At 37.2% G+C, this 27,030-nt stretch overlaps 1 protein-coding gene across 2 annotated transcripts in view; it reads left to right on the top strand.

Moving 5' to 3' along the window:
- LOC150096621 (transcription initiation factor TFIID subunit 4B-like) overlaps positions 1-27,030 on the top strand; it is a 383,016-nt gene that overhangs the window by 335,164 nt on the left and 20,822 nt on the right. For both annotated transcript variants that reach the window (XM_090407990.1, XM_090407989.1), the window contains one exon: positions 5,001-5,114. In XM_090407990.1, coding sequence (XP_090264116.1) covers positions 5,001-5,114 — 114 coding nt within the window. The remainder of the gene's footprint in view (positions 1-5,000; positions 5,115-27,030) is intronic.

Genomic DNA, 27,030 nt, shown 5'->3' with positions numbered 1-27,030 from the left:
GCTGTAGAATTGGTTTTCTCTTGACAAACATAAAACTTATTTTGAATATACAGTAGTCTACCATTTATCCGACTTTCAATTAACAGATCCTTACATGTCAAAAGACTTCTAGTATAGTACCATGTAACTATATACTTCATTTATCCTATCTTTCAGTTATCAGAACAGTAAATTGCCTTCCTGATGTCAAATAAATGTTAGTTTACTCTGTTTTAGTTACTTGTAGTTCCTAGTGTAAATATGAATTGGATATTTTAGGTGTTCATGCCATTGCTATCCTACATGGACATGTCTCCTGCTTGCTGATAACGAAATTTTTACTTTTGTAACTGTTGGAATGCATGTGCTTTATCAGCAGTTCTGTATGTGCCCTCACAGAATGGATCAATGCTGCTTAAAGTGTTCATAATCATTTTGTGATATTTACCATCAAGGTATGTCCCAGATACTGGAATAGTACTACATAATTAAGTTTGCATTATTACTATCTTCCTACAACCAATTTCCTTCCATATTCTGTTATTTGTCAGGTATCCAGTATTGGAAGATTTTGCATTTATCTTCTAAGGCACTGCTAAGTACATCAGAAGATTTAAATCATATTCTTACTGTGAGGCTTTTTCATTCCATCCTGACATCGAACATCTGTTTTGCTACCCTTTCCTCTCTCATTTATAGTAATATGTGTTTAAGCACATATTACTATAAATTAGCTTTTGTCTTTACACACACATTCTTTAATGTAAATCTTTATTTCTAACATGATTCTCTCTTTCCATTCTATGTCTCCATTTTGTTGAAATTTTCCATAATGATGACTTGCCTTGTACTCCTCAAGGAAATTTGCCAGTACATGTCATCCACAACTTTTGTGCACTGGTCTATAGCAACAACCACCTATATATTTTTGCTCTTATCTCACACCATACCAGATAGCTTTTAAAGCACTGCCTCCCTCAACCCAACCTTTCTGCTGAACTTCTCTTGCTGAGTGCAGTTCTGCTATCATTAACAGTACCCCTCTCTCACTTCTGTTCTTGCTCTATCTTTCCTGAAAATGTGTCATTCCTCATATTCTGTCCCTGTGACAGCTTCTTCCTCTGTCAACCATATCTTACTAATTTTTTGCCATTTCAACACTTGTCCTATAATTTTTGGCCATTTCAAGCTAGCCAGTACTAAAAACTCCCTTGCCCCTTGTTCATGATACTATTACAGTATCCCTGTATTCCCCTTGTGCTGAAAGGTACCTAATCTTTTAATAGATCAGGTACCTTTCAGATTTGAAACCTGAGAAGCTACATTCAGCATTGTATGATCTTTCTTATGCTTGCACTGCTCACTTCAAGGGAATTTGTACACAAATTTACCTGCGTCCTTCCTAATAGCTTTAGTATCACTGAATTTACACATCCATTTCAGTGAACAAAACTTTCTCCAGACATCTAAAAACTTTACATCATTCTTTTTAAACCCAACCGACACATTTGCCCATTGAAGTCATGGCTCTTCTCATACCTTGGCACCAGATTTACAGAATTTATTTCACACTCTTCTTTTTGGCTTCTGTTAGTAGCTCTCATATCCTCTTGTATTCCATACTTTTCACCTTTAAAATCATTACCTCTGGCTAATTTTACATTTTTACTCCTTTTTTTTTTTTTTTAAACTCCTTTATTTTCTGTATTTGAAATTGACACTCTTAATTATATCTTTCATCTTCGCACCATAAAAGCATATTGTGTATTGTTACAGTCATCAAGTATGCCCTTAATCATGGAATCGCCATATAGTATTGTCTCTGTTCTATGATTTTTGGCTCATTAATACTCCTTAATTTTACATTTCACCTCTCTTCTTACTCTTCTCCACCATACCACTTGCCAGGTGCTTCTTCAAGCACTGTAATTCATGCTTCATCTCTTGTGAAAGATTCTGCATAAGCATGCTATTTTACTTCTTGCTGTTTTAACGATACTTGTGACATAAGACTGAATGATATATGCATGTAAACACAAGAAAGATATTTAATTAACCAAATATTTCGGTCTGGAAATAGCAGACCATCCTCATTGGTATTACAAGAACAGTTTTTAAAAATACAAGCTAGAATACTAACAATAGATCGTTAAAAATAAAACGGCACGTGATGTTATATCACTAAGTATGAAACAGAATATTTTGAAGTAGAGACATGATTGAAAAAAAAAAAAAATTAATGAGTAATCTTGATTAGACTTTCCCAGATTTTTGATATAGATATACATTCATTACAATTCAGGTTGGGACGATGGAGCAAGGCCTCCATGCTTTCCTTGAACAAACGTTCAAACCTATAACGGGATCTATGCAAGAGGCGAGTCCTGGACCAAAAGATGCTGTGGTCAGTTTCAATCCTGTGTTGAGCCAATCCAGACTTTTCGGGTTTGTTGTGAAGAATGGAAGATTGATGTTCTTGGATTCTTTATTCAAGAGAAAAAAGAATTTTTTTCAGACTGGACATTCTCTTAAAAAAGAATCCAAGAACATCAGTCCTCCATTCTTCATTGATGTTCTTGGATTCTTTTTTCAAGAGAATTTTTTTCAGACTGGACGTTCTCTTGAAAAAAAAGAATCCAAAAACATCAATCCTCCATTCTTCACAACAAACCTGAAAAATCTGGATTGGCTCAACACTGGATTGAAACTGACCACAGCATCTTTTGGTCCAGGACTCGCCTCTTGCATAGATCCCGTTATAGGTTTTTAACGTTTGTTCAAGGAAAGCGCGAAGGCCTTGCTCCATCGTCCCAACCTGAATCGTAATGAATGTATATCTATATCAAAAATCTGGGAAAGTCTAATCAAGATTACTCATTATTATTATTATTATTATTTTTTTTATTTTATTTTTTTTTTCAATCATGTCTCTACTTCAAAATATTCTGTTTCATACATAGTGATATAACATCACGCAGCGTGTTCTATTTTTAACGATCTATTGTTAGTATTCTAGCTTGTATTTTTTAAAACTTCTTGTAATACCACTGAGGATGGTCTGCTATTTCCAGACCGAAATATTTGGTTAATTAAATATCTTTCTTTGTTTACGTGCATATATCATTCATTCTATTTTACTTCTTAAAAACCACTTTGCTATTCTCATCTTTCTTTAATTGTTTTGTATTATCGTTCTTCTGGCTCACACATTCATCACACAACTTCACTTATCTTTATATTCCTTCATTCTCTACAACACATTGTTGCACCTCCCTTTTTATCAAAACCATTCACCATATTTCTATTCCATTTTTGATACACAGACTCGCATGCACACACCTGACACTCACCAGTGCAACACATTTTCACTTTTCACCGACAAATCACCCACTGTCAATAACAAATACATTGCATACACTGCATTTGACAAACCTTGTATTAAATTTGCTGAACAATGACATTCTGTCCACCATTATCCTTGTTCATTTTGGCACCAATAGCAGCATTCTAACATGTATGAAAATAGACATACATGCATGTATATTGACACATTTGAAGAATATGAATCAGCACTTTTCCCATTTTGAAAACACTTACTCTGCAGCTGTGGATTTTCTCAGAATTTTTAATTCATGACTTGTGGAATTTATACATTCATGGCAGATGGCTTAACAGCTCCCTTTTCTATCACTCTCTTCTATCCCTTTCTATCACTTCATCTTTGCTGCCCTGGCTGGCTGAGTGAATAGTATGGCTGCTCTTCAACCAACAGGCTGCAGGTTCAAATCACACTATGGACACAAATGTTTGTGACAATTGAGGATTTTCGTCACTCGGTGTCAGACCACCACTTTGATTATTAGAGATTTTTATTTTATTTTTCTAACTTAGCACTGAAAACAGTGCTGCATACTATTGTCCCACATGTAGGACCAGAAGAGGCTTAAGCCCCCAACAATATCCTGTGCTAAACTCCAGGCCTGGGAATTCGAAAAGTCACTTTCTGATAAGCCCTTCATGACACCCAAAGAGAGTATCTTGAAATCAGCCTAAGAGATTCCAAACCTTTGTAAGTCCATATAACTCTGCTGACACCATACACCTTTAAAGGGTGCAGTTGCAGAGGTAAATTTTAGTATGGTATGTTTTTCCTGAAGTAGCCATACCAAGCCATATGCTAAAAATATGATTTTTAGCATATTAGGCAGCTTTCTCGTGATGGAGGATAATGAGTTGTTGCCCAGCACCCACGACTTTTGTTGATAATAACTAACTCATCTTTTCTCTTTACTACAAGATCAAGCTTTCTCACTCCAATGTTAATCCTATAGTGGGGTTCTACTGCTGTTATCCAACCCTATTTATCTATAGCCCTCACTATTGCATTGTGTCTTCTGACATGTACTCTGTGTGTGATAACAACATAGAGCAACATGAGTCAAAGTTTATATACTCTTGACATTCTGCTCTACAATTCTTGTCATCACTTCTGCAGTTTTTTTTTCAGTGGAGATAATAGAATACAGTAGAATCTGATTGATTAGGACAGCCATTATTTGGGTCATTTCAACATGAATTTGTTGGGACTGCAGCACTCGAGATTACCCCCTCTAAGGTAATCGCTTATAAATGGTTGATTTAAGGTTTATTGACACAAGGAGAGCAAAGGTCATACTATGCCAAACCACAGCTTTGTCCCCCCCCCCCTCTCCCAGCTGTTTTAGGTGAATGCTGTTAGGGAATTTAAATACATATTTCAGTATTGTAATTCATTTAAATAAATGATTTGTTGCTCATTTAAATGTTTGTCTTTTTATATATTTTTAACTATTAACATGAAAATTTGTATAATTGAGGCAGCCACTTAATGAAGCCAAAATGTTCTAGTCCCAGTGTATCCTAGTTAACCAGAATCTACTGTACTTTGAAAATAATGAGTTTCTCCCTGTTCCTCTCAAAACATTTTTACAAAATATGCTTGTGAGATTAATAATTTTTTTATATATATTTATTAATTTTAGTTACAAAGAGCTGAACTTGAAGAAATTAGACAAAAAGAAGCAAATATGACTGCTCTTCTTGCCATTGGACCAAGAAAAAAGTTAAAAACAGATAATGGATCAGGACTGAATCAAGTGTGTATAATTATTATTATTTTATTATTATATTTCCTTTTTAAGAGAAAAATAATCTCAGACAGTTTAGGCATAAATTTCTAAAATTACCTATGTCCTATTCTTTGTTCAATAAATTTACTTAATACTGCTACCAAAATGTGTTCAAGGTTGTTTTATGTTTATAACAAGAACACTAAATCCAGTCCAAAGCTGAGTGGTTAGCATACCCGTTCTCTAACTGACAGGACATGGATTCAAATCCTGCTGTGGGCATGGATGTTTGTGATTGTCTTACCTTGTCTACTGCTATAACCGTTGATATGGTGCAGTATGACCTTTGCTGTCCTTGCACTGTTAAAACCATCATTATCCAATCTAAAACAGACCAACTTAAGGCAGTAATATGTTTACAACTCACCACTTAATTTTTCCCCTTTTTTTTTTTCATAAGTATATGTGCATGGGATGCATTTAAAAAATACTTAAATTATGGATTATTGGCATGTGAAGAATTTGAAAAACTACAGTAGCAGTGAAATGAATGAAGTCTTATTAAGCAAGAGATTCTTAAAAAAAAATGTGGAAGTAATCATGTGCATAAGGATGATGCCAGTTATGAAATTGTATGGTGCAGGCCAGAAGTTACAAATATTGTATGAAAACCTAAATCTGACTATCTGAAAAGAAACTGGTTCTGCAAGCCAAAGACAACCCAAAAGAGTAATTGCTGAATACAGATTGTATAAGTTTATTTTACTCCCACACGAGAGGACATAGGACATATATCAGCCAATGTGCAACATCAAGCTCAGTGCTACTTCTACACTAGATGATAAAACTGAGATCTATGAAAAGGAGGTACTAGAGCTGTTGCATAAACTGAATAAAAATCTTGGGTTTACTAAAGAAAGATCTTGAGAGTGTGCTTACATTTTATAATCATATTACAGTTGAGTTACACAAATTTAATGGATTAACTTAAGGAATTTGCTAAGGCTTTTGACAGGATCCACCATGGAAGGCTATTGCATAAGTTAGTTTATGATCCAATCTCACCTCCTCTATTAGCATGAATAAGAGGATGGCTGGCTAACAAATATCAAAAACTGATGTATGTGGATGAGTCTGCAAGAGTTGAGATGACTAATGATGTACCATATGGATCAGTCCTTGCCAATCACTGTTTAATCTTTACTTTAATCCTTCCCCATCATTAATGTAATTATCAGTAGTTTGCTGATCCAATGATAAACAAGAATCAGGAATGCAACTGATATGCACTACTTGCAGAATAATACACTGGTGTCCAAAAGCTAAGGACATATGTATATGAAAAATTTTTGCATGACTACAGCCAAATTCGAATATAAATTTACTGCCAGTATACTAATAAATTATATGGTATGATGGCATGAAAAAAAAAAACAAAAAAACTTTGACATATCATTATAATTATTCAGTACTTTTTTGCGCAATCCTGTATTACATAAAAAATGTGTTATAAATTTTGTACAAATTAAATTTCAGTACTTTTTTGTGGAATCCTGTATTACACAAAAAATGTGTTATAAATTTTGTACAAATTAAATTTCAGTACTTTTTTGTGCAATACTGTATTACACAAAAAATGTGTTATAAATTTTGTACAAATTAAATTTCAGTACATTTTTGGCAAAAGTGATAAATTTCCTAAGGATGTGGTTAAGGAATTAATTTACAGTGCTTACAGAAAACTATGAGGAGGGACATTTCAGTATGGAATATGTCCACTCCAAACTGCAGTCCAGTTCTCACAATATCGTACCATGCTTAGCACAGGTGATTCAGGAGTTCTTGAGGAAAACTGGTCCACTCCTCCTTCAGTGCAAGGATAAGGCCTTGTTTGTTTACTGGAGGGGAATTTTGAGGATGGCTGAGCAATTCATCCCAAATGTATTCTACGGGATTGAAATCTGGGGAGCATGCTGTCCACTCAATTCGATTAATATCCTCACTAAAAATAAATAAAAAATTAATATCCTCGGTCTCCAGAAATATCTCCACTGCTTGTGTGCAATGTGGTGTGGCACTGTCATCCATAAAAATGAATTCTTCACCTACAGTACCACAGAAAATTTGAACATGACATTGAAGAACTTGTTGCAATATCATTCACCAGTCATAGTCCCTTTTTTTCCAACACTTATAGCTCAATGCACACATTAAGCATAATGATTCCCAACACCATAACTCCATCACCATCATATCTATCCCTTTCAAGAACATTTTATGGGACAGACTGCAGGACTTCAGGCACATAGGCCCTTGTCACAGATGTCTTGCCACAGTTTGTCGAGATATCCAGTACCAGTGCTTGATTAGAGCTGGTAATCAAGCTGGCCCCATGGTGCATTGATTATGTTTTTGCTGTTATAACCAAAAATCTGTCTTCCTACTCCATGGAAGAGCAAGGGCAACTCTTAGCAAATGCCTGGAACACACTCCATTGGTTTGAAATGGTGCCCAGAACCTGGATACAATGCTATGTGAGATTTCAAACTGTCTGGCAATATCAATAATTCTGCAGCCTTCTTTCAAGCTTTCCAATAATTCTTCCCTGTGTGAAATCATTTAGTGATGTCTTTGAGACATTACATGACATCCAAGTTTGCTACTTTATTCCTTCATGAAAAGCACTTCCTTCAAACACAATTCACTTGGTTGCACCTTTTGCCTGTTATCCTGTTGAGAGCTACCACATGGCCCTGTGCCTGCGATTCAAAAATTTGGATTTGTACCTGCTTTCTGCTTGAAATCATCAGTTATTCAAATTGCCACAAACCTATTGGTCTGAATTTGTAGTTGTAATCTTCAGAAATAATGTTCATTCTTTGGTTTTGGACACCATTGTATGAATAGACTGCAATAGCAGGAAATGCAATAATTGCTATCAGCTCTATGTTAGAAAGTGTCAAGTTATGCACTATTGGTGTGAGTGAGATTATGCTAGAAGAAACTGATCAGACTAGGGATTTTTCACCGATCATCATCATCAATTTCCTGAGCTGTACCCTCAAGAAATATTCAGGCTACTATGATAGCACTACATGATTAGGTTTACATTATTGCTAATCTCCTATCAACAATTTGCATCCAAATTAGTCTATTACTTGTCAGCACTCCAATATTGTCTTATATAACATTCATGATTCTGAGGTACTTCTGAATCGATCTGCCCAGACCTTGGTCTTCCTCTAGGTCTTTTTCCTGCCATCTTGGCATCAAACATCTATTTTGTGCTAACCTTTCTTCTTTCATTTTGTTTAAGTGAGCATACCAACTCAGATTGGCCCTGCTCACACATACTTGACTGCCATTGATATCATCTGTTCGGGGGCTCCTGATTTTTTGCAGAACTCGTACCTCTGGTCTCTAATCTTTGGTCAAGTTCTTTATTTCTAACCCAACTCTCAGATTCATAAAATTGGTTTGACACTGTCTTGTATACTGCTAGTTTAGTGTTTTGGCTAATTTCTCCCTTACTCCTATAAATTTATTCACTAGCTTCTCACCATACCAGCTTTACTTATTCTTTTGTCTCTTCACAAATTTAGTTTGCCATATTTGCTAACAACTGTGCCTAAATAGGTGAAATATTTAACTTATTCTATAGTCTCTCCATTCAGTTGATGCTTTCTGTGTTTATGCTTGTTATCATACTTTCAGTCTTTTTATTACTGATTTTCATGCCAAATTTGTTACAGCTGTTATTCAGTTTAGTTAGAGAATCCTGGAGAATTACACTGAACGTGTTTAAGAGTACATCATCTGCATAAAACAAAGAGTTAAGTTCAATACCTCCAACTGTAATATCAGGTTTAACACCCCTACCAGCCATGACGTCTATAGATGCTCAGCAAAATCTGGACACGATTCTGTAACACCTATTGAATAACACGGATAAAAAGTGCAATTTAGTCTCATTATTTCATCCACTATGGCTGGTAGAGAGGTTAATGTCACTTTCTTTCATAATGAGACCATATAGATGATAAATAAGAGTGGAGATAATGTGCATCCTTGTCTTACACCTAATTTTATATCAAAACTTCTTTAAATTCTAACTACTGACTTACAACTTAATACAGGCTATTTATTGTTCTGCATAATGTTCCATTTACCACACATAACTATCATATTTTGAAAAGCTTTTCTATGGACACCATGTCATATACCTTTTTCAGATCTACAAAATTTACATTCAGCTCTTTGTCATATTTTTATGATTTCTCAACTATTTGATGTTGAAAGTTTATTTTCCACTTGGTTAGAGTATAATAAATTTAGTTTAATCCTTTATCCAAGTGTGAGCAAACAAAGTTTGCGCCTGAAAGTATCTTCAGGACTGGGTTAAGGTGGTACACACCAGGGCAACTCGTTGCAAAGGTGGAGCAAGCTACCAACACTCCTATCCTAGTATCTCCTATAATGCAAAACACATCTCCTTGCGGATATGTCTATTGTTATGCATTAAGGGAAGGGCCACTACCCAGACCGGTTTCGACCTTTATTGAGGTCTCTTCAGTGGGAGCCAGGCCCAAGTCGAGATATCAGGCAGAAGCATTTGCAGGTCATCTCCACCTATAGGAATTGCCAATTGGTGTGCCACCCTTTTTTAATAAATTACTCTGGATTTAGAGAAAGATGTTGAAAGTTTATTTTCCACTTGGTTAGAGTATAATAAATTTAGTTTAATCCTTTATCCAAGTGTGAGCAAACAAAGTTTGCGCCTGAAAGTATCTTCAGGACTGGGTTAAGGTGGTACACACCAGGGCAACTCGTTGCAAAGGTGGAGCAAGCTACCAACACTCCTATCCTAGTATCTCCTATAATGCAAAACACATCTCCTTGCGGATATGTCTATTGTTATGCATTAAGGGAAGGGCCACTACCCAGACCGGTTTCGACCTTTATTGAGGTCTCTTCAGTGGGAGCCAGGCCCAAGTCGAGATATCAGGCAGAAGCATTTGCAGGTCATCTCCACCTATAGGAATTGCCAATTGGTGTGCCACCCTTTTTTAATAAATTACTCTGGATTTAGAGAAAGATGTTGAAAGTTTATTTTCCACTTGGTTAGAGTATAATAAATTTAGTTTAATCCTTTATCCAAGTGTGAGCAAACAAAGTTTGCGCCTGAAAGTATCTTCAGGACTGGGTTAAGGTGGTACACACCAGGGCAACTCGTTGCAAAGGTGGAGCAAGCTACCAACACTCCTATCCTAGTATCTCCTATAATGCAAAACACATCTCCTTGCGGATATGTCTATTGTTATGCATTAAGGGAAGGGCCACTACCCAGACCGGTTTCGACCTTTATTGAGGTCTCTTCAGTGGGAGCCAGGCCCAAGTCGAGATATCAGGCAGAAGCATTTGCAGGTCATCTCCACCTATAGGAATTGCCAATTGGTGTGCCACCCTTTTTTAATAAATTACTCTGGATTTAGAGAAAGATGTTGAAAGTTTATTTTCCACTTGGTTAGAGTATAATAAATTTAGTTTAATCCTTTATCCAAGTGTGAGCAAACAAAGTTTGCGCCTGAAAGTATCTTCAGGACTGGGTTAAGGTGGTACACACCAGGGCAACTCGTTGCAAAGGTGGAGCAAGCTACCAACACTCCTATCCTAGTATCTCCTATAATGCAAAACACATCTCCTTGCGGATATGTCTATTGTTATGCATTAAGGGAAGGGCCACTACCCAGACCGGTTTCGACCTTTATTGAGGTCTCTTCAGTGGGAGCCAGGCCCAAGTCGAGATATCAGGCAGAAGCATTTGCAGGTCATCTCCACCTATAGGAATTGCCAATTGGTGTGCCACCCTTTTTTAATAAATTACTCTGGATTTAGAGAAAGATGTTGAAAGTTTATTTTCCACTTGGTTGTGTACTATTTTACACTTGGTGTGTACCACCTTAACCCAGTCCTGAAGATACTTTCAGGCGCAAACTTTGTTTGCTCACACTTGGATAAAGGATTAAACTAAATTTATTATACTCTAACCAAGTGGAAAATAAACTTTCAACATCTTTCTCTAAATCCAGAGTAATTTATTAAAAAAGGGTGGCACACCAATTGGCAATTCCTATAGGTGGAGATGACCTGCAAATGCTTCTGCCTGATATCTCGACTTGGGCCTGGCTCCCACTGAAGAGACCTCAATAAAGGTCGAAACCGGTCTGGGTAGTGGCCCTTCCCTTAATGCATAACAATAGACATATCCGCAAGGAGATGTGTTTTGCATTATAGGAGATACTAGGATAGCAGTGTTGGTAGCTTGCTCCACCTTTGCAACGAGTTGCCCTGGTGTGTACCACCTTAACCCAGTCCTGAAGATACTTTCAGGCGCAAACTTTGTTTGCTCACACTTGGATAAAGGATTAAACTAAATTTATTATACTCTAACCAAGTGGAAAATAAACTTTCAACATCTTTCTCTAAATCCAGAGTAATTTATTAAAAAAGGGTGGCACACCAATTGGCAATTCCTATAGGTGGAGATGACCTGCAAATGCTTCTGCCTGATATCTCGACTTGGGCCTGGCTCCCACTGAAGAGACCTCAATAAAGGTCGAAACCGGTCTGGGTAGTGGCCCTTCCCTTAATGCATAACAATAGACATATCCGCAAGGAGATGTGTTTTGCATTATAGGAGATACTAGGATAGGAGTGTTGGTAGCTTGCTCCACCTTTGCAACGAGTTGCCCTGGTGTGTACCACCTTAACCCAGTCCTGAAGATACTTTCAGGCGCAAACTTTGTTTGCTCACACTTGGATAAAGGATTAAACTAAATTTATTATTCTCAACTATTTGTCATAATGTGAAAATCTGATCTTGATCTGTTTTGCCTGAACCCAGCTTGTTCTTCAAGTTTCTCTTCCACAATTTATCTCGGCCTGTTTTCAAGAATGCTTGCTTAAATCTCACAAAGGAAAACTTAGGTAGAGAAATTACTCTTAATTCTCACATTCAGATTATTTCCCTGTTTTTATAGATGGATACTATGAGAGCTCTATTCTAATCATTGGGAATTTGACCTTCTGAATTATGCAGTGTGGCTACTGCAGAACTTTTATACCTCCATATTTGAGCATTTCTGGTGAAATATCATCTACTCCAGCTGCCTTTCCATGTTTCAAGTTTTGATGGCTTATTCTGTCTCAAGCATTGATATGTATTCCTGTTTGCATTCCTCTTGCAAATTTTCTACTACTATCCTCACTGATAGTTTCATTTAAGTTATTTCAAAGTAATTAATCCAGATGTCTAGGATATGCTTATCTTCAGTATTTGTTTTCCTTCCTTTCTAAGCTTTTTCACTAGCTTCCAGAACATTTTGCCACCTTCCTGATATTTATTTTCTATATTTATTCTTACCAAAGTCTTTTCATGACTTGTTTAGCTACTTTTATGCATAGTTTAGCTCTCTTACATTTTTTTCTGTATTGTTTTAGGACATTTGCCCATTTATTTGCTAGGCATTTTTAGCATGCTTTCTTTCTTCTTTTCCAGGACTACTTGTTTAACTTCTTGTGTACCTCATGTTTTAACAGTGTTAGGAAGTTGAAGTTAAAGGACCATATAACAAAGACAGCAAATAACTCAGGGATTGCAATTGAACATATAAGATCAAGGAAGTCATTCTGCAACTCTGGCAATATATCCTGTTTCTGGGAGATATGAAGAAAAAGCAAGCTGAGTCTGGAGTCCATTCCATTTCTTTAGTAAGCAAAATGGCAACCTTTCTGACATGTATTTCAGAAATTATGCACCTTATCTTAGCTATATCGAGAATAACATCCACCAGTTACAAATTACATCTCTCTCCTCTCAGTGCCGGATCTCATAATTACTGAAGTTTGGTGGAAATTCATGAATTCTCTGTATTCAAATGGTGGAATTTTTTTCAAATTAAATAATTGTAAAGCACTCTGCAGTAGATGAAAATTAATCCACAACTTATTTCAGTTGCTTGCTCCATTAGATGAAATTCTGTGATTACTCTCTTAATAACCTCTATTAAATGACATTTTCTTATCACTCCTGAAACCTTTATTACACTTGTTCATCAGTTCCTTTTATTGCTTAACTTGTTTTCACATAAAACATTACAAGAATCTATCAATAGTGCTACACTTCATGAACTTAAACATTTAACATAGGTATCTTGCATTATAAAAAGTGAAATTTTCAGTAAAATTCTTTGCCATTTTACAGACAAAATTAAACAACACAGAATATCACAAAAGTTAAGAATTTTTTTCAAAATATTGATGATAGTTTCCCAAGTTATAAACTTATTTCTTATGGAGGCTTAAACATTGATTATCACATGTTGATGTTTAGTGGAATAAAGACACATCTATAAATAATAAAAACTAATTAAATTTATTTAGTTAGTATTTATTATCTATAGATATGTGTTTATTATAAATTATTATTCCAGTATTTTGCCCTGGTCACCAAGGCATCTTCATGGGTATGAAGAAATACGCTAAGCGCATGTGCCCAGGTGCATTGGCAAGAAAGCAAACACCGAGTGTCAGTGGGTGCAGTGGTGGAAACTTGCTGAAAGTCTCGCGATAACAGTCTTCTAGTTTTGTTTCCATGTTCAGCTACATTACAATTAGGAGAACCGGTACTGACCAGGGAAGCCTAGAAAAGTGCAAGATTTAAGTTTTTGGATGATTTCAGTTTATAAAGTGGTCACATGGTTAGACCAAGCGCTCTTTCTCATGATTATAGGCTATACTAAAAATTCTGTGCGATTCAAATCTTGCTTATCAGGTGTGATCCTCAAATACCGGCAGTTATGGTCTTTTGATATAGCTACTCTTTTCACTAATGTAATGCCTAAAAGAAACTTTAGAACTCCTTCAGACTCTCTCCTCCTGAAAGTTGCAGAGAAAATCCTATAACCAGATTACAAGCACAGCCATGGGCTTCCCCCCCTCTCTCTCTCTCTCCCCGCTCCAATCTTTTCATTGAATATTTTGAAAGTTGAGCCCTAAACAGTGCATGCCCCTCTCAACCCCCAATATGGCTATGGTAAACAGATGGTGTGTTCTCTATTTGGCCACATGGGGGGGGGGGGGGATGTTGGAAACATTTAGCACACTTTAACAGCCAGTGCCCAAGGGTACATTTCACCATTGAAAAAAATAAAAATAAAAATAATTGTTTGTCCTTCCTTGACACGCTTTTCACCCAACTGCCCAGTGGATCCTTATCCTTTTTTGTCTACCCTACCTACACTGGAAGGTATATTCATCATCCTTACCAGTAATATAATATGGTGGCACCAAAACCTTTTCAAATCATTCGAACTATTTGCTCTGGCCACACCAGTGTCTCCACAGAAATCACTTGCATCTGGGATGCTTTTTTTTTTTAGCCAGTAGCTCTTCTCTCTTCACACATTCAACAAAATTGTGTTTTCCCCAAACCCAGTCTCCCACTACAGAATTCAGAATATGAATATACCATTGCCATTCCCTACATTCAGGTCATCTCAGAAAAAAAAAATTTTTTTTTATTCTCTAAAAAAAAAGTATAACATTACAGACCTCTCCTGAAGCCATACCAAAAATTTACTACCCTTATCTGCTCACCAAAAGATCCACTCTAACATCTGCCTTGGAAGATCATAGGATCTTAGGTATATAAGTTGACATACTTAGAAAAATTAAAGATGGAAACTTGAATTTACATGAAATAAATTTATTAGCTGTAAAATGTTTGTCTAAATATCAAAAGCATCCTCAGTACATTAATAATGGAACACAATATAAAATTGCAATGAAAGAATTGTTTTCAAAAAGTGCCACTATAGCATTAATATTGGACAACAGATAGTGAATAAAATTTCCAATTATTTAAAAAAATAAAATAACATAATAATCAGGAATTGCATGAAAATGATGTAATAATATTTTCCATAAAGGAGATAATTGAAGGCCACCAGGTGTGTTTAAATTCAGTCGTGTAGAAAGGTCCCACTATGTAAAAGCTTGGTTTATTTCCAGAAAACCATGCCTAATCAAGATGGCATGTTCTGCTAGATTAGATTGTTAAAGTTCATGATACTGGGTGTAAGATTTATGTGTCAGACCAGACTGGCCAAAGTAAGACTAACTTTTCTTCACTTTTCTCTTTCCTTTCTTTTAGCATTACACTGTGATCAGCATTCATTTTAGAAATTATGGATTTTACAACCGTGTTATAAATAACTATTTTAATTTCCAGACGTTTCAACCTTCATATCAAGGTCATCATCTTGAGTATTCACAAATATACAAGGACAAGCTGCGTTGCATTTCACAGTATGCTAAAGAGAAGACAATGCTTTGATCAACAGTTATTCTACTGGCATGACCTCTAGTGAAAATATAATATACATATATAAGGGTCAAAGCTATATAACTGAGAGAAGACCTCCACATAGCCTTTAAAGGAATGCGGAGAACCGACCAGGGCTTCTGACATAATGTCCAATCCTCATCTTCTTGTGGTGCACCCTGTTGGGTATATCTACTTGGATACTGAACGAACAAGAATGGGCTGGCAATTTGGGATTTAGCCGACCAAATTGTATTCTTATTGGTTAAACCAAAATAAAAAATGATGGTACAACATGACAAAATTTCATGCCGGCTGGGGTGTCGCCCGGTTAAACAAGGCCCCCGTTGTTTTCACCAGGGAACCAGGGCGAACAGCGAAAAGTCACCTACTGGAACAAATCTGAAAACACACCCCAACTCAACATCACCTGAGTTAAAGATCGGTACTATCAACATAAGAAGTCTGAATGGCAAAGAAATGGAGCTAGCTGAGGAATTAGATAAGTACCAGATCGACATAATAGGGGTGACTGAAACAAAAAAGACAAAAACTGGTGAGATCTTTCTGAGCAATAAATACAAAATGTTATATTCAGGCAATGACAATCAAGGAAAAGAAGGAGTAGCCATAGTATTCAACAAAATACGAGGCTAATCTTCTTGGAATTTTTTGAGGCTTTAGAAAAAGCAACTGACACAATGAAAAAGGAAAAGTTGGTCCTTGTTGGGAATCTAAATAGCAGAGTAGGAAACGATTGTGAGACATACAAAAATATTTTGGGAAAATTTGGAGAAAAGAGCAAAGCTAATAATAATGGCAAATATCTGTTGGATTTCTGCTCAGGACATGGACTGGTTATTACTAACACCATGTTCCAACATAAAAATGTGCACAAATTCACATGGAGAGAAGAGGCAAGGAACAAGAAAAGTCTCATTGACTATGTTATTGTTCATAGTGATGTTTTCTCCCTGGTGTAGGACATCAGAGTATACAGAGGATTTGAAATTGGAAGTGATCACTATTTAGTATTGAGCAGGATAAAATTGAATTTCATATTGAAAAGAATAACATGTAAGAAAGTTTTAAAGCGAATAAAAGTTGAGCAGCTCTCAGATGTGAACTGTAGACTAAAATACACAAAGATTATTGAAGAAAAAATGAGAGTTTGAGAACAGAAATCAAACTTGGAGATTCAGTGGCAAGCCTTGAAGAAAACCCTGATTAATTCAGCTAGAGAGGCATGTGGTGAAGTTGCCTGCAAGGATAGAAAAATTAGAACTCCATGGTGGACACAGGAAGTTAAAGAGGCAGTGAAGGAAAAGAAGAAAAGCATATTAAAAGTTCCTGGCAAATAACTCAGCTTGTGCTCTTAGAGAATATACAGACAAATGCAAGAATGCTAAACACTGTAAAACTAGCTAAACAAAAGTCATGGGAGGACTTTGGCAAGAATATAGAAAATAAATATCAAGAAAGTGATGAAGTACTCTTGAGGTTGTTGAAGAAGCTTAGGAATTGAGGAAAGAGTGCTGTAAAAGGAGTTAGAGATGATAAAGGTGACATGAAAATGGAAGAAAAAGATATCCTTGAAGTATGGAGTAATTACTTTGAAAAACTGCTAAATGAAACAAGCAGTGATGACAGCACAGTGCTAAAAAACACTGACCAGGCATGCAGTTAGAATACATATCCATACTTGAAGTAAAAAAAGCCATCAAAGGCTTAAAATGTGGAAAGGCAGCAGGAGTAGGTGATATTCGACCAGAAATGCTGAAGTATGGTGGCATAAAAGTCTTACAGTGGCTGCACTGCATAGTTCAGAATTACAGAGGTATTTCCCTACTAAGTGTTCCTGGCAAGATCTATGCAAGTATACTTGAGAAACGATTGAGAAGAATTGTAGAAGAAAAGCTGGGTGAAGAACAAGCTGGATTCAGGCCAAATAGAGGCTGTCAGGATCAGATCTTCACTTTACAACAAATAGTCGAGAAAGCATGGGAATATAACAAAGATCTGTATTTAAGTTTTGTCTATTTGGAAAAGGCATGTGACAAGGTGCCAAGAGAGAAGCTATTCAATACGCTACACTTATATGGTGTCAATGGGGCATTATATCAAGCAATACTTAGTCTTTATTTGAGTTGTAAGTCAGCAGTTAGAATTGAAGGAAGTACAGGAAGATGGTTTAATGTTAAATCTGGTGTGAGACAAGGATGTACATTATCCCCTCTGTTATTCATTATCTATATGGATCACATTATGAAGGAAAGTGGTATTAAACATGATATCAAAATTGGAGATGTTAATGACAGCTCTTTGCTTTATGGGGATGATGTTATACTTCTAAATAAATCCGCTACAAGTCTGCAAGATTCTCTGACTAAATTGAATAGCTGTTGTAATAGATATGGTATTGAAGGTCAGCAATAAAAAGACAAAGACAATGAAAATTGGCAGAATCATTGAAAATGTCAACTGTGTTGTGAATGGAGAACCTGTGGATCAAGTAAAACACTTCAGCTACTTAGGCACGATTTTTAGTGAAGATGTAATATGTTATTATTTTATATACTGGCCGAGTATATTTAACTTATTTAATTCACCTGCTTTGGTTCGAATATTTTATGAATGATGCAGTAAAAGAGATTCAGGCAAAATACTTTAGATCAACAAACAAACATTTAATTTAGGCTTACAATTTATACACTTTAACTTAAATCACTGAATAAGGTATTATAAACATTTTAGTCCATCGGGTAATACAGTCATACAATCTCAGGCAATGGTTGATCTGTTATCTGAAATACAGATTTCACAAGGTTCACTTAACTATTTAATAAAGTTCAATGTCATAAAGTTCCTTAGTGATCAATTACAGTAATATCTCTTAGTTACTTAAGTTTCAAATACAATAAAAATGCAGTAACACTTCTTCACAAGTATACACTCTTAATTCCACACTCCAGTTAATCTCTGCAATAGTTACTGTTAATATAGGGATATTCTAGGAAGAAACACACACATATCTCCGTGTAGGAATATCAATAGTTGGATAATTCTTACCGGTAATCTTCCTTGTTCATCTACTTATATACGTACATCTCTTATAACTGTATACACATAAAAACAATTTACAGCACTCATTAAAAAAATCTTCTTAGTAATAACTGAATAAATTAACGGTCACAGTTCACAAAGTTAAACGTTCTTGCTCAGATCAAAACGCTTGTACTACATTTGAAATCACTTGACCAATTCAGTATTCTGCTAATAATTCTTGAACCAAGGTAACACACAGTAATTCTTTAACTTGAAGTTTTTACACACAGTTGCCTATACTTCAGGCATTTATTTAATCTTTTAGACACTATATTTCTTAACACAGTTATCGTTTAAATTCAACTTTACTGCCTCTACTACTTATTCTCTTAGTTACTCTGTGCTATGCTTCAAGTTTCCGTGCGTCCTTGAAAAGTCGGCCTGGAATTAAATCCCAACAAAATTATCGCTAGTCATCTGGTTGCTACTTTGCTATCTTCCGTTGCTTTATTTGTTCTGCAACTTACTAGCCAACCACTCCACGACTAGTAGACTTTAATTAGCTACTTGAGTGACTCGCCGACTCGCTATTATCGCACTCTGATTCCCCGAATGCTTCTCTTCCGATTCCATCCGAATGAATCATTCTTTCAGCGTTCCTAGCTTATATATTCCTTCTTCCCACCGAAATTGTTCTCGTGCTCTCTTCAACTAAAATCCTTTCCAGCCTTTCAATACCGATCTACCATGCTCTGTTCTAAACTCGCACTCACACTCTTACATACGCCTCCATGATAACCAAAACAAAATATAATAAAACTGAGGTATTGCATAACATTATACTTCTACATACAGGAACAAATAAAGAATATTTACACTTCGATTAATACGCAGTTAAAATATTGAATACAAACTCTTATAATATTAACATAGCAATAAATAAAATAAACTTAATAATATTTTAATACAGAGTCTTATCACTATTAATACATATATCCTCGATTAAATAATTAAATATCAAATAAAGTCAATCATCATCAAATTCCTGCCATGTATCTACAATTTTCCTCCAAATCAGTCTGTTACTTGTGAAGATTCCAACATTATCAGATCTTATATTTTCTATCGTCCAAGGCACTTTGTACCGTATCAATCCACCTATATCTTGGTCTTCCTCTGGGTCGTTTTCCTGCCAACCTGGCAGAGAACACTTGTTTTGCTAATCTTTCTTTGCCCATTCTGTTTAAGTGACCATACCACCTGAGATTAGCTCTGCTAATGCATTCCTGGATGCTGACAATGTCAAGTTCTTTCCTAATATCTTTGTTTTTAATATGATATTGATGCCATCTGTTCACGCCTCTAATCTTTCTCAGGACTCTCATATCTGCGGTCTCTAGTCTTTGGTCAAGTGTTTTACTTCTGACCCGACTCTCAGATCCATAAGTTAAAACTGGTTTGAACACTGTCTTGTATACAGCTAATTTAGTGCTCTAATTTCTCTCTTATTCCATATGAATTTATTCAATTGACTTCCCACCATACCAGCTTTGCTGGTTCTGTTGTCTATTTTTATATTTAATTTACCATTTTCACTAAAAATTGTGCCTAAGTAGCTGAAATGTTTTACTCGTTCCACAGGTTCTCCATTCACAACACAGCTGACATTTTCAATGATTCTGCCTATTTTCATTGTCTTTGTCTTTTTATTGCTGACCTTCATACCATATATATTACAACAGTTATTCAATTTTGTCAGAGAATCTTGCAGACTTGTAGCAGATTTATTTAGAAGTATCACATCATCCACATAAAGCAAAGTGCTGTCATTAACATCTCCAATTTTGATATCATGTTTAATACCACTTTCCTTCATAATGTGATCCATATAGATAATGAATAACAGAGGGGATAATGTACATCCTTGTCTCACACCAGATTTAACATTAAACCATCTTCCTGTACTTCCTTCAATTCTAACTGCTGACTTACAACTCAAATAAAGACTAAGTATTGCTTGATATAATGCCCCATTGACACCATATAACTGCAGCATATTGAATAGCTTCTCTCTTGGCATCTTGTCACATGCCTTTTCCAAATCGACAAAACTTAAATACAGATCTTTGTTATATTCTCATGCTTTCTCGACTATTTGTCGTAAAGTGAAGATCTGATCCTGACAGCCTCTATTTGGCCTGAATCCAGCTTGTTCTTCACCAAGCTTTTCTTCCACAATTCTTCTCAACCGTTTCTCAAGTATACTTGCATAGATCTTGCTAGGAACACTCAGTAGGGAAATACCTCTGTAATTCTCACATTCAGTTTTATTTCCCTTTTTATATGTGGGTACTATGAGAACTCTACTCCAATCATCGGGAATTCGTCCCTCTGTCCAGGCTTTCTGAACTATGCAGTGCAGCCACTGTAAGACTCTTATACCATCATGCTTCAGCATTTCTGGTCGAATATCATCTACTCCTGCTGCCTTTCCACATTTCAAGCCTTTGATGACTTTTTCTACTTCAAGTATGTATATGTATTCCTTTCCTGACTGCATGCCTGGTCAGTGTTTTTTAGCACTGTGCTGTCATCACTGCTTGTTTCGTTTAGCAGTTTTTCAAAGTAATTACTCCATACTTCAAGGATATCTTTTTCTTCCATTTTCATGTCACCTTTATCATCTCTAAATCCTTTTACAGCACTCTTTCCTCCATTCCTAAACTTCTTCAACAACCTCCAGAATATTTTGCCACCTTCTTGATATTTATTTTCTATATTCTTGCCAAAGTCCTCCCATGACTTTTGTTTAGCTAGTTTTACAGTGTTTAGCATCCTTGTATTTGTCTCTGTATTCTCTAAGAGCACAAGCTGACTTATTTGCCAGGAACTTTTGATATGCTTTCTTCATTTCTTTCATTGCCTGTTTAACTTCCTGTGTCCACCAAGCAGTTCTAATTTTTCTATCCTTGCAGACAACTTCACCACATGCCTCTCTAGCTGAATCAATCTGGGTTTTCTTCAAGGTTTGATTCCTGTTCTCAAACGCTTTCATTTCTTCTTCAATAATCTTTGTGTATTTTCACATATGTATTGGAAACAGTCATCTTGTAAATCTAAAGCTTTAACGTACTGCTTCATAAGACCTAGTTTGATGTGTAGAGGTGGAAAAATGATTTTTTCTCTGTCGATTAAACGTTGATTTATAACATTCTGTTCTCCAACATTTAAGGATATTCTAAGCTGCCAATGTTTCTGACTCCAGTGTTGGTTTCTAGCTCGACTATCCCAGAAGCATAGAAAACACGGAAACTTTGTATATCCTCTTTGAAAGCCAAGTAAAAAGTTCACCATTTTAAGACCCACACAGATGATCCAGTTATGGTGTGTATATTTTAATAACTTCAGAACCTTTTTAATGTCCTCGTATGTTTCCTTTAAGTGGACTGAATAGCCAATAGGAATTGAGCTATTGTGTAGTAAGACACACTTGAGACTTCTGCTTGAACTGTCGATAAATAAACGCCACTATTTGGATGATATTGTACATCACTCATTTCAGTTAGTAAAACCTGACCCATTGTTACAGTAAACGAAACCACACTCATGTTTAAAATATTGTACAAGATTACTTTCCCTGCTACGATAAAAAGTTATCTTTGTATCTTGCTCCAGTAAGTTTTTTCATTTAATCTTGAAGCTAACAATTCCGATGATGCCTTTGATAGGCCGAAATCTCTTACTAAGTCATTCAATTCCGCTTGAGTAAAACGTTGCGGTCCAGAACTAGAAATTAAATTTTCATTGTCTAAATCAACATCTGGGTCTTGCTCCTCAAGAACATCTGGCATATTCCGATTATGCTCGTTCTCAAGTAAAGGAAGTTCTTTATAAATTGGCACGGATATTTCATTGGAATGAGCAACTATCCGAATTGCTGAGTCGAGATTTGGATATACAATTTTTTTCTTATTCTTCTTATTATAACCAGAAGTCTAAACTAAACAAAAATAGCAATCGTCTACGTGATTTTTTGGTTCACACCAAATCATTGGAATGCCAAAAACAAATTTTTGGCATTTTCCCTTGTTCCAATGTCGTAAATTTTCTACACATGACTTACACACTTTATTTGAAGCCCATGACTTGTCTTGATCTTCCATTTTTACGTCAAAGTATGCAAAGTACACTTTCTTAACGAAATCAGTGATATTTATCGTTTGACTGGGAACAGTAAAGCTGCCACAAATGTAGCAGAAGGAATCTACACTATTGACACAATTTCGAGTAGTAGACATGATGTATTTTCTTCACTGCCGACTAACATGCAATTAACAAGACAAAAAAACCCAGAGACTTTATTGAAACATTATAAGCGCTCATCATACTTTCACGATTGATTGACTGATTTCGATCATTCTTTGGGGGGGGGGGGGGGTGGGGGGGGGGGGGGGTGGGGGGGGGGGGGGGTGGGGGGGGGGGGGGGTGGGGGGGGGGGGGGGTGGGGGGGGGGGGGGGTGGGGGGGGGGGGGGGTGGGGGGGGGGGGGGGTGGGGGGGGGGGGGGGTGGGGGGGGGGGGGGGTGGGGGGGGGGGGGGGTGGGGGGGGGGGGGGGTGGGGGGGGGGGGGGGTGGGGGGGGGGGGGGGTGGGGGGGGGGGGGGGTGGGGGGGGGGGGGGGTGGGGGGGGGGGGGGGTGGGGGGGGGGGGGGGTGGGGGGGGGGGGGGGTGGGGGGGGGGGGGGGTGGGGGGGGGGGGGGGTGGGGGGGGGGGGGGGTGGGGGGGGGGGGGGGTGGGGGGGGGGGGGGGTGGGGGGGGGGGGGGGTGGGGGGGGGGGGGGGTGGGGGGGGGGGGGGGTGGGGGGGGGGGGGGGTGGGGGGGGGGGGGGGTGGGGGGGGGGGGGGGTGGGGGGGGGGGGGGGTGGGATGTTGGAAGTTTTTTTCTCCACTTGGTTAGACTATAATAAATTTAGTTTAATCCCTTATCCAAGTGTAAGCAAACAAAGTTTGCACCTTAAGTATCTTCAGGACTGAGGCAACTCATGGCAAAGGTGGACTAAACTCTCCTCACTTGTCTTAGTGTCTCCCATAATGCAAAGCACATCTCCTTGCAGACATGCATAATGCTATGCATTAAGGGAAGGGCCACTACCCAGACCATTTCGACCTTTATTGAGGTCTCATCAGTGGAAGCAAGACCCAGAGGTGGTGATACTAAGGTGGAAGTAATGGAGAAGTCATATTTACCTTCCACCTTAGTATCACCATCTCTGGGTCTCGCTCCCACTGACGAGACCTCAATAAAGGTCGAAACCGGTCTGGGTAGTGGCCCTTCCCTTAATGCATAGCATTATACATGTCTGCAAGGAGATGTGCTTTGCATTATGGGAAACACTAAGACGAGTGATGTTGAGAACTTAGTCCACCTTTACCATGAGTTGCCTCAGTCCTGAAGATACTTCATGCACAAACAAAGTTTGTGCCTGCAGTATCTTTGTTTGTTTACACTTGGATAAAGGATTAAACTAAATTTATTATAGTCTGACCAAGTGGAGAAAAAAACTTCCAACATCTTTCTCTAAATCCAGAGTAATTTAATAATAAGGTGGAGACACTTTTTGGCAACTCGTATAGGTAAATATGACTTCTCCATTACTTCCACCTTATTATCACCACCTCTGGGTCTGGGTAGTAGCCCTTCCCTCAATGCATAGCTTTATACATGTCTGCAAGGAGATGTGCTTTGCATTATGAGAGACACTAAGACAAGTGATGAGAGCTTAGTCCACCTTTACCATTAGTTGCCTCAGTCCTGAAGATACTTCAGGTGCAAACTTTGTTTGCTTACACCCTGGATAAAGGATTAAACTAAATTTATTATAGTCTAACCAAGTGGAGAAAAAACTTCCAACATTTTATATTTATTTCATATACGTTTAAGTTTCTGTCTTTAATTTTTCTAAATCACAGGAACTGTATCTCTAATTCTGAAAGAGCACACTATGCCATGGACATAGATCACCTGACTCAGTAAGGGAACTTCTCTCTTATATAAGAACAGATATAAATCTGAGAGACTATTCCTAGAATCTGCCTCAGCATTGCAACTTTTGCCAAATCTTAACAAATTTGTTATCATTACTATACCCAAAATCTGGGAACTGTCATAAGACTTTTAGCAAGTTCCCATCATCACGTCCATATAAGTTGCCAGTGAAACTGTAGGATCCTGCTATTCACATTCAGTCTGTGTTTGCTTTCTTACCATTTGCCTGCATGCATGTGCTCATGAAGATCCTTGGTGACAAAGCAAAATATTTAGTTAATAATTTATTAACTCAACTGTAATGTGTATTTGTGTTCCATTAAACATCAACATGAGTTAAGTTAAGCTTTCTATGAAACCAGCAATTTTAGTGATTTCATTAAAACAAGTTTTAATTAGCAAATAGGTGATAGGGTCAACTCTCACTGTAGAAGACTTGCATGGACCACAAAAATAGTTTGTATTATTATTATTGCACGATTACCTCCATGGAGTCCTAAGACTCATCGTAAAAGACGCAAACTATCAACACACTATCTTGCACCTCTCCTTGAAACCATTAACAAAGCACTCCTATTGAAAAATCCAGCTCACCCTTCCTAACCACACCTTACCCAACTTCCAAGGATGATCTCTTGTCCTCCCTCCCCCCCAGTCAAGTGCTGAAATATTTCCTTTGTATTAATCTTATAAGATCCTTTGTATTAATCTTATAAGATCAAAAGATAATGAGTGTCAGTTTAATGTGGAGAAACGTAAAGTTATGCATTTTGGGAAAAATAGATTACAAGCCATGTATCGCATTGATGGCACTGTACTCAGGAAATAGATGATGGTAGACAGAGAGTTAATGTTTAGAGGACATGTTGTAAGGTAGCCCATAAGATTACTTGGCTATTGAAGAATACATTAACATGTAGAGATAAGGAAGTTATTATTCCTCTTTATAATGCCTTGATACTCCCACATCTGGAATCCTGTGCTCAAGTCTGGTCCCCTGGGTTTCTTGGGAGAGGATTCAGAGGCAAATGATCAAGATGGTGAGAGGTCTGTGGCATGTTCTCTATGAGGATAGATGGAGGGTCTGTGGATTGCAGAAGTTGGTTGATAGGAGAAAAAGATGAGATACATTAGAAACATTTAGGTTGCTTAAAATTGAATGAACATGTTGTTAGTTGGGGTGTGAGGACTAGATTTTTTGCTTGCAGAGTTGTGAATGAGTGAAATGGGTTGGCAGAGTCGGTTGTGAGTGCTTTGCCTGTTAATGGGTTTGAGGAGAGGTATGGTAGATTGCATGGATAGATTGGGTCTCCTGCAATGAATCTTCGAACTCCATTGAAGGTGCTCATATAATGATATACAGGAATTTGATGGCAGTGACAAATTACTGAAATGTTTTACTTTATTAATCAGTTAAAATATAACTGAACTTGGCATCAATATTCACTATATGATTAGTTAATATGAAATGTTTATCTGATGTGAATATCTGATCTAAGCCAGATTTTTTCTCCATTCAGAATGTATGTATGTTTTACAGAATGTTGAAAGTTACCCTCATCTAATTATAATCAATCCCCATCCCAACACAATCTTCCAAAAATACCAAACTTTGAAATATTCCAAAATAACAGAATGGATGAATACATGTGAAATGAGGAAACTGTTGATGCAGTTACAAAGGGCAGAAGATGGACTATGATATGTTAGTTTTGTAAGGAGGTATCTGATCAGAAATCCTGGAAATGTCAAGTACAACCACATGAGTTCTTTCAGACCTTTCATAGTTTGTGTCTGAAGATGGGTATGGTTGGCTAGGAGGTTCTGCTGTGCAACCATTGTGGTTGGGCTTCTAAATAGTGAAAAAAAGTTTGCTGTTGGGGACCTCCATTGTTTTTTGAGAAAATTGTAAGGGCAATAAGATGATAGTTAACTTTAATTTCCCCCACCCTTCCTTTTTTGAATGGGTTGGATAAATGCCAGACAAGTGTGACAACTTGTACAAGTGGTGTATTAATTCTGGAGCAAATATTTTTAGCTTTAATGGAGGGGGGGGGGATTTTACTAATTCGATCCAGAGAATTTCTGGTAATCTATCAAGAGATTCTTCAGATGTCTTTCTCACAAAACCGGTAATAGTGGAAAGTGATAGACCTTGGTCTGGTTGTATACACAAGAGTTGAAAGATAAGAATGATGTTAGGAGATTAGCCTTATCTTTCGGTGATATTACAGTGGTATCATACCATCCGGATGTGCGAGACATGGAGACATAGAATGGCAAAAGTTGTATCCACTACAAGTATCCTGGTAAAGGACCAGAAGGCTCAACTGCCATTTGGGCAGACTTCTGTCAAGCTTTCTGCATTTCGTCCTTTCAAGTTGGATTTATTGGTATTTTGATATTTTTATCAGATGTTGCTGCTGTGGTATAGGCTGAGTATGGGGGTGGTTTTTTGGCTTAAGCTGCTTA

Source organism: Typopeltis vanoorti, chromosome 18, assembly GCF_054136105.1.
Source record: "Typopeltis vanoorti isolate ZY-2024b chromosome 18, IOZ_Tvanoo_1.0, whole genome shotgun sequence".
Lineage (NCBI taxonomy): Eukaryota > Metazoa > Arthropoda > Arachnida > Uropygi > Thelyphonidae > Typopeltis > Typopeltis vanoorti.
This window is presented reverse-complemented; position numbering and strand designations above follow the sequence as displayed.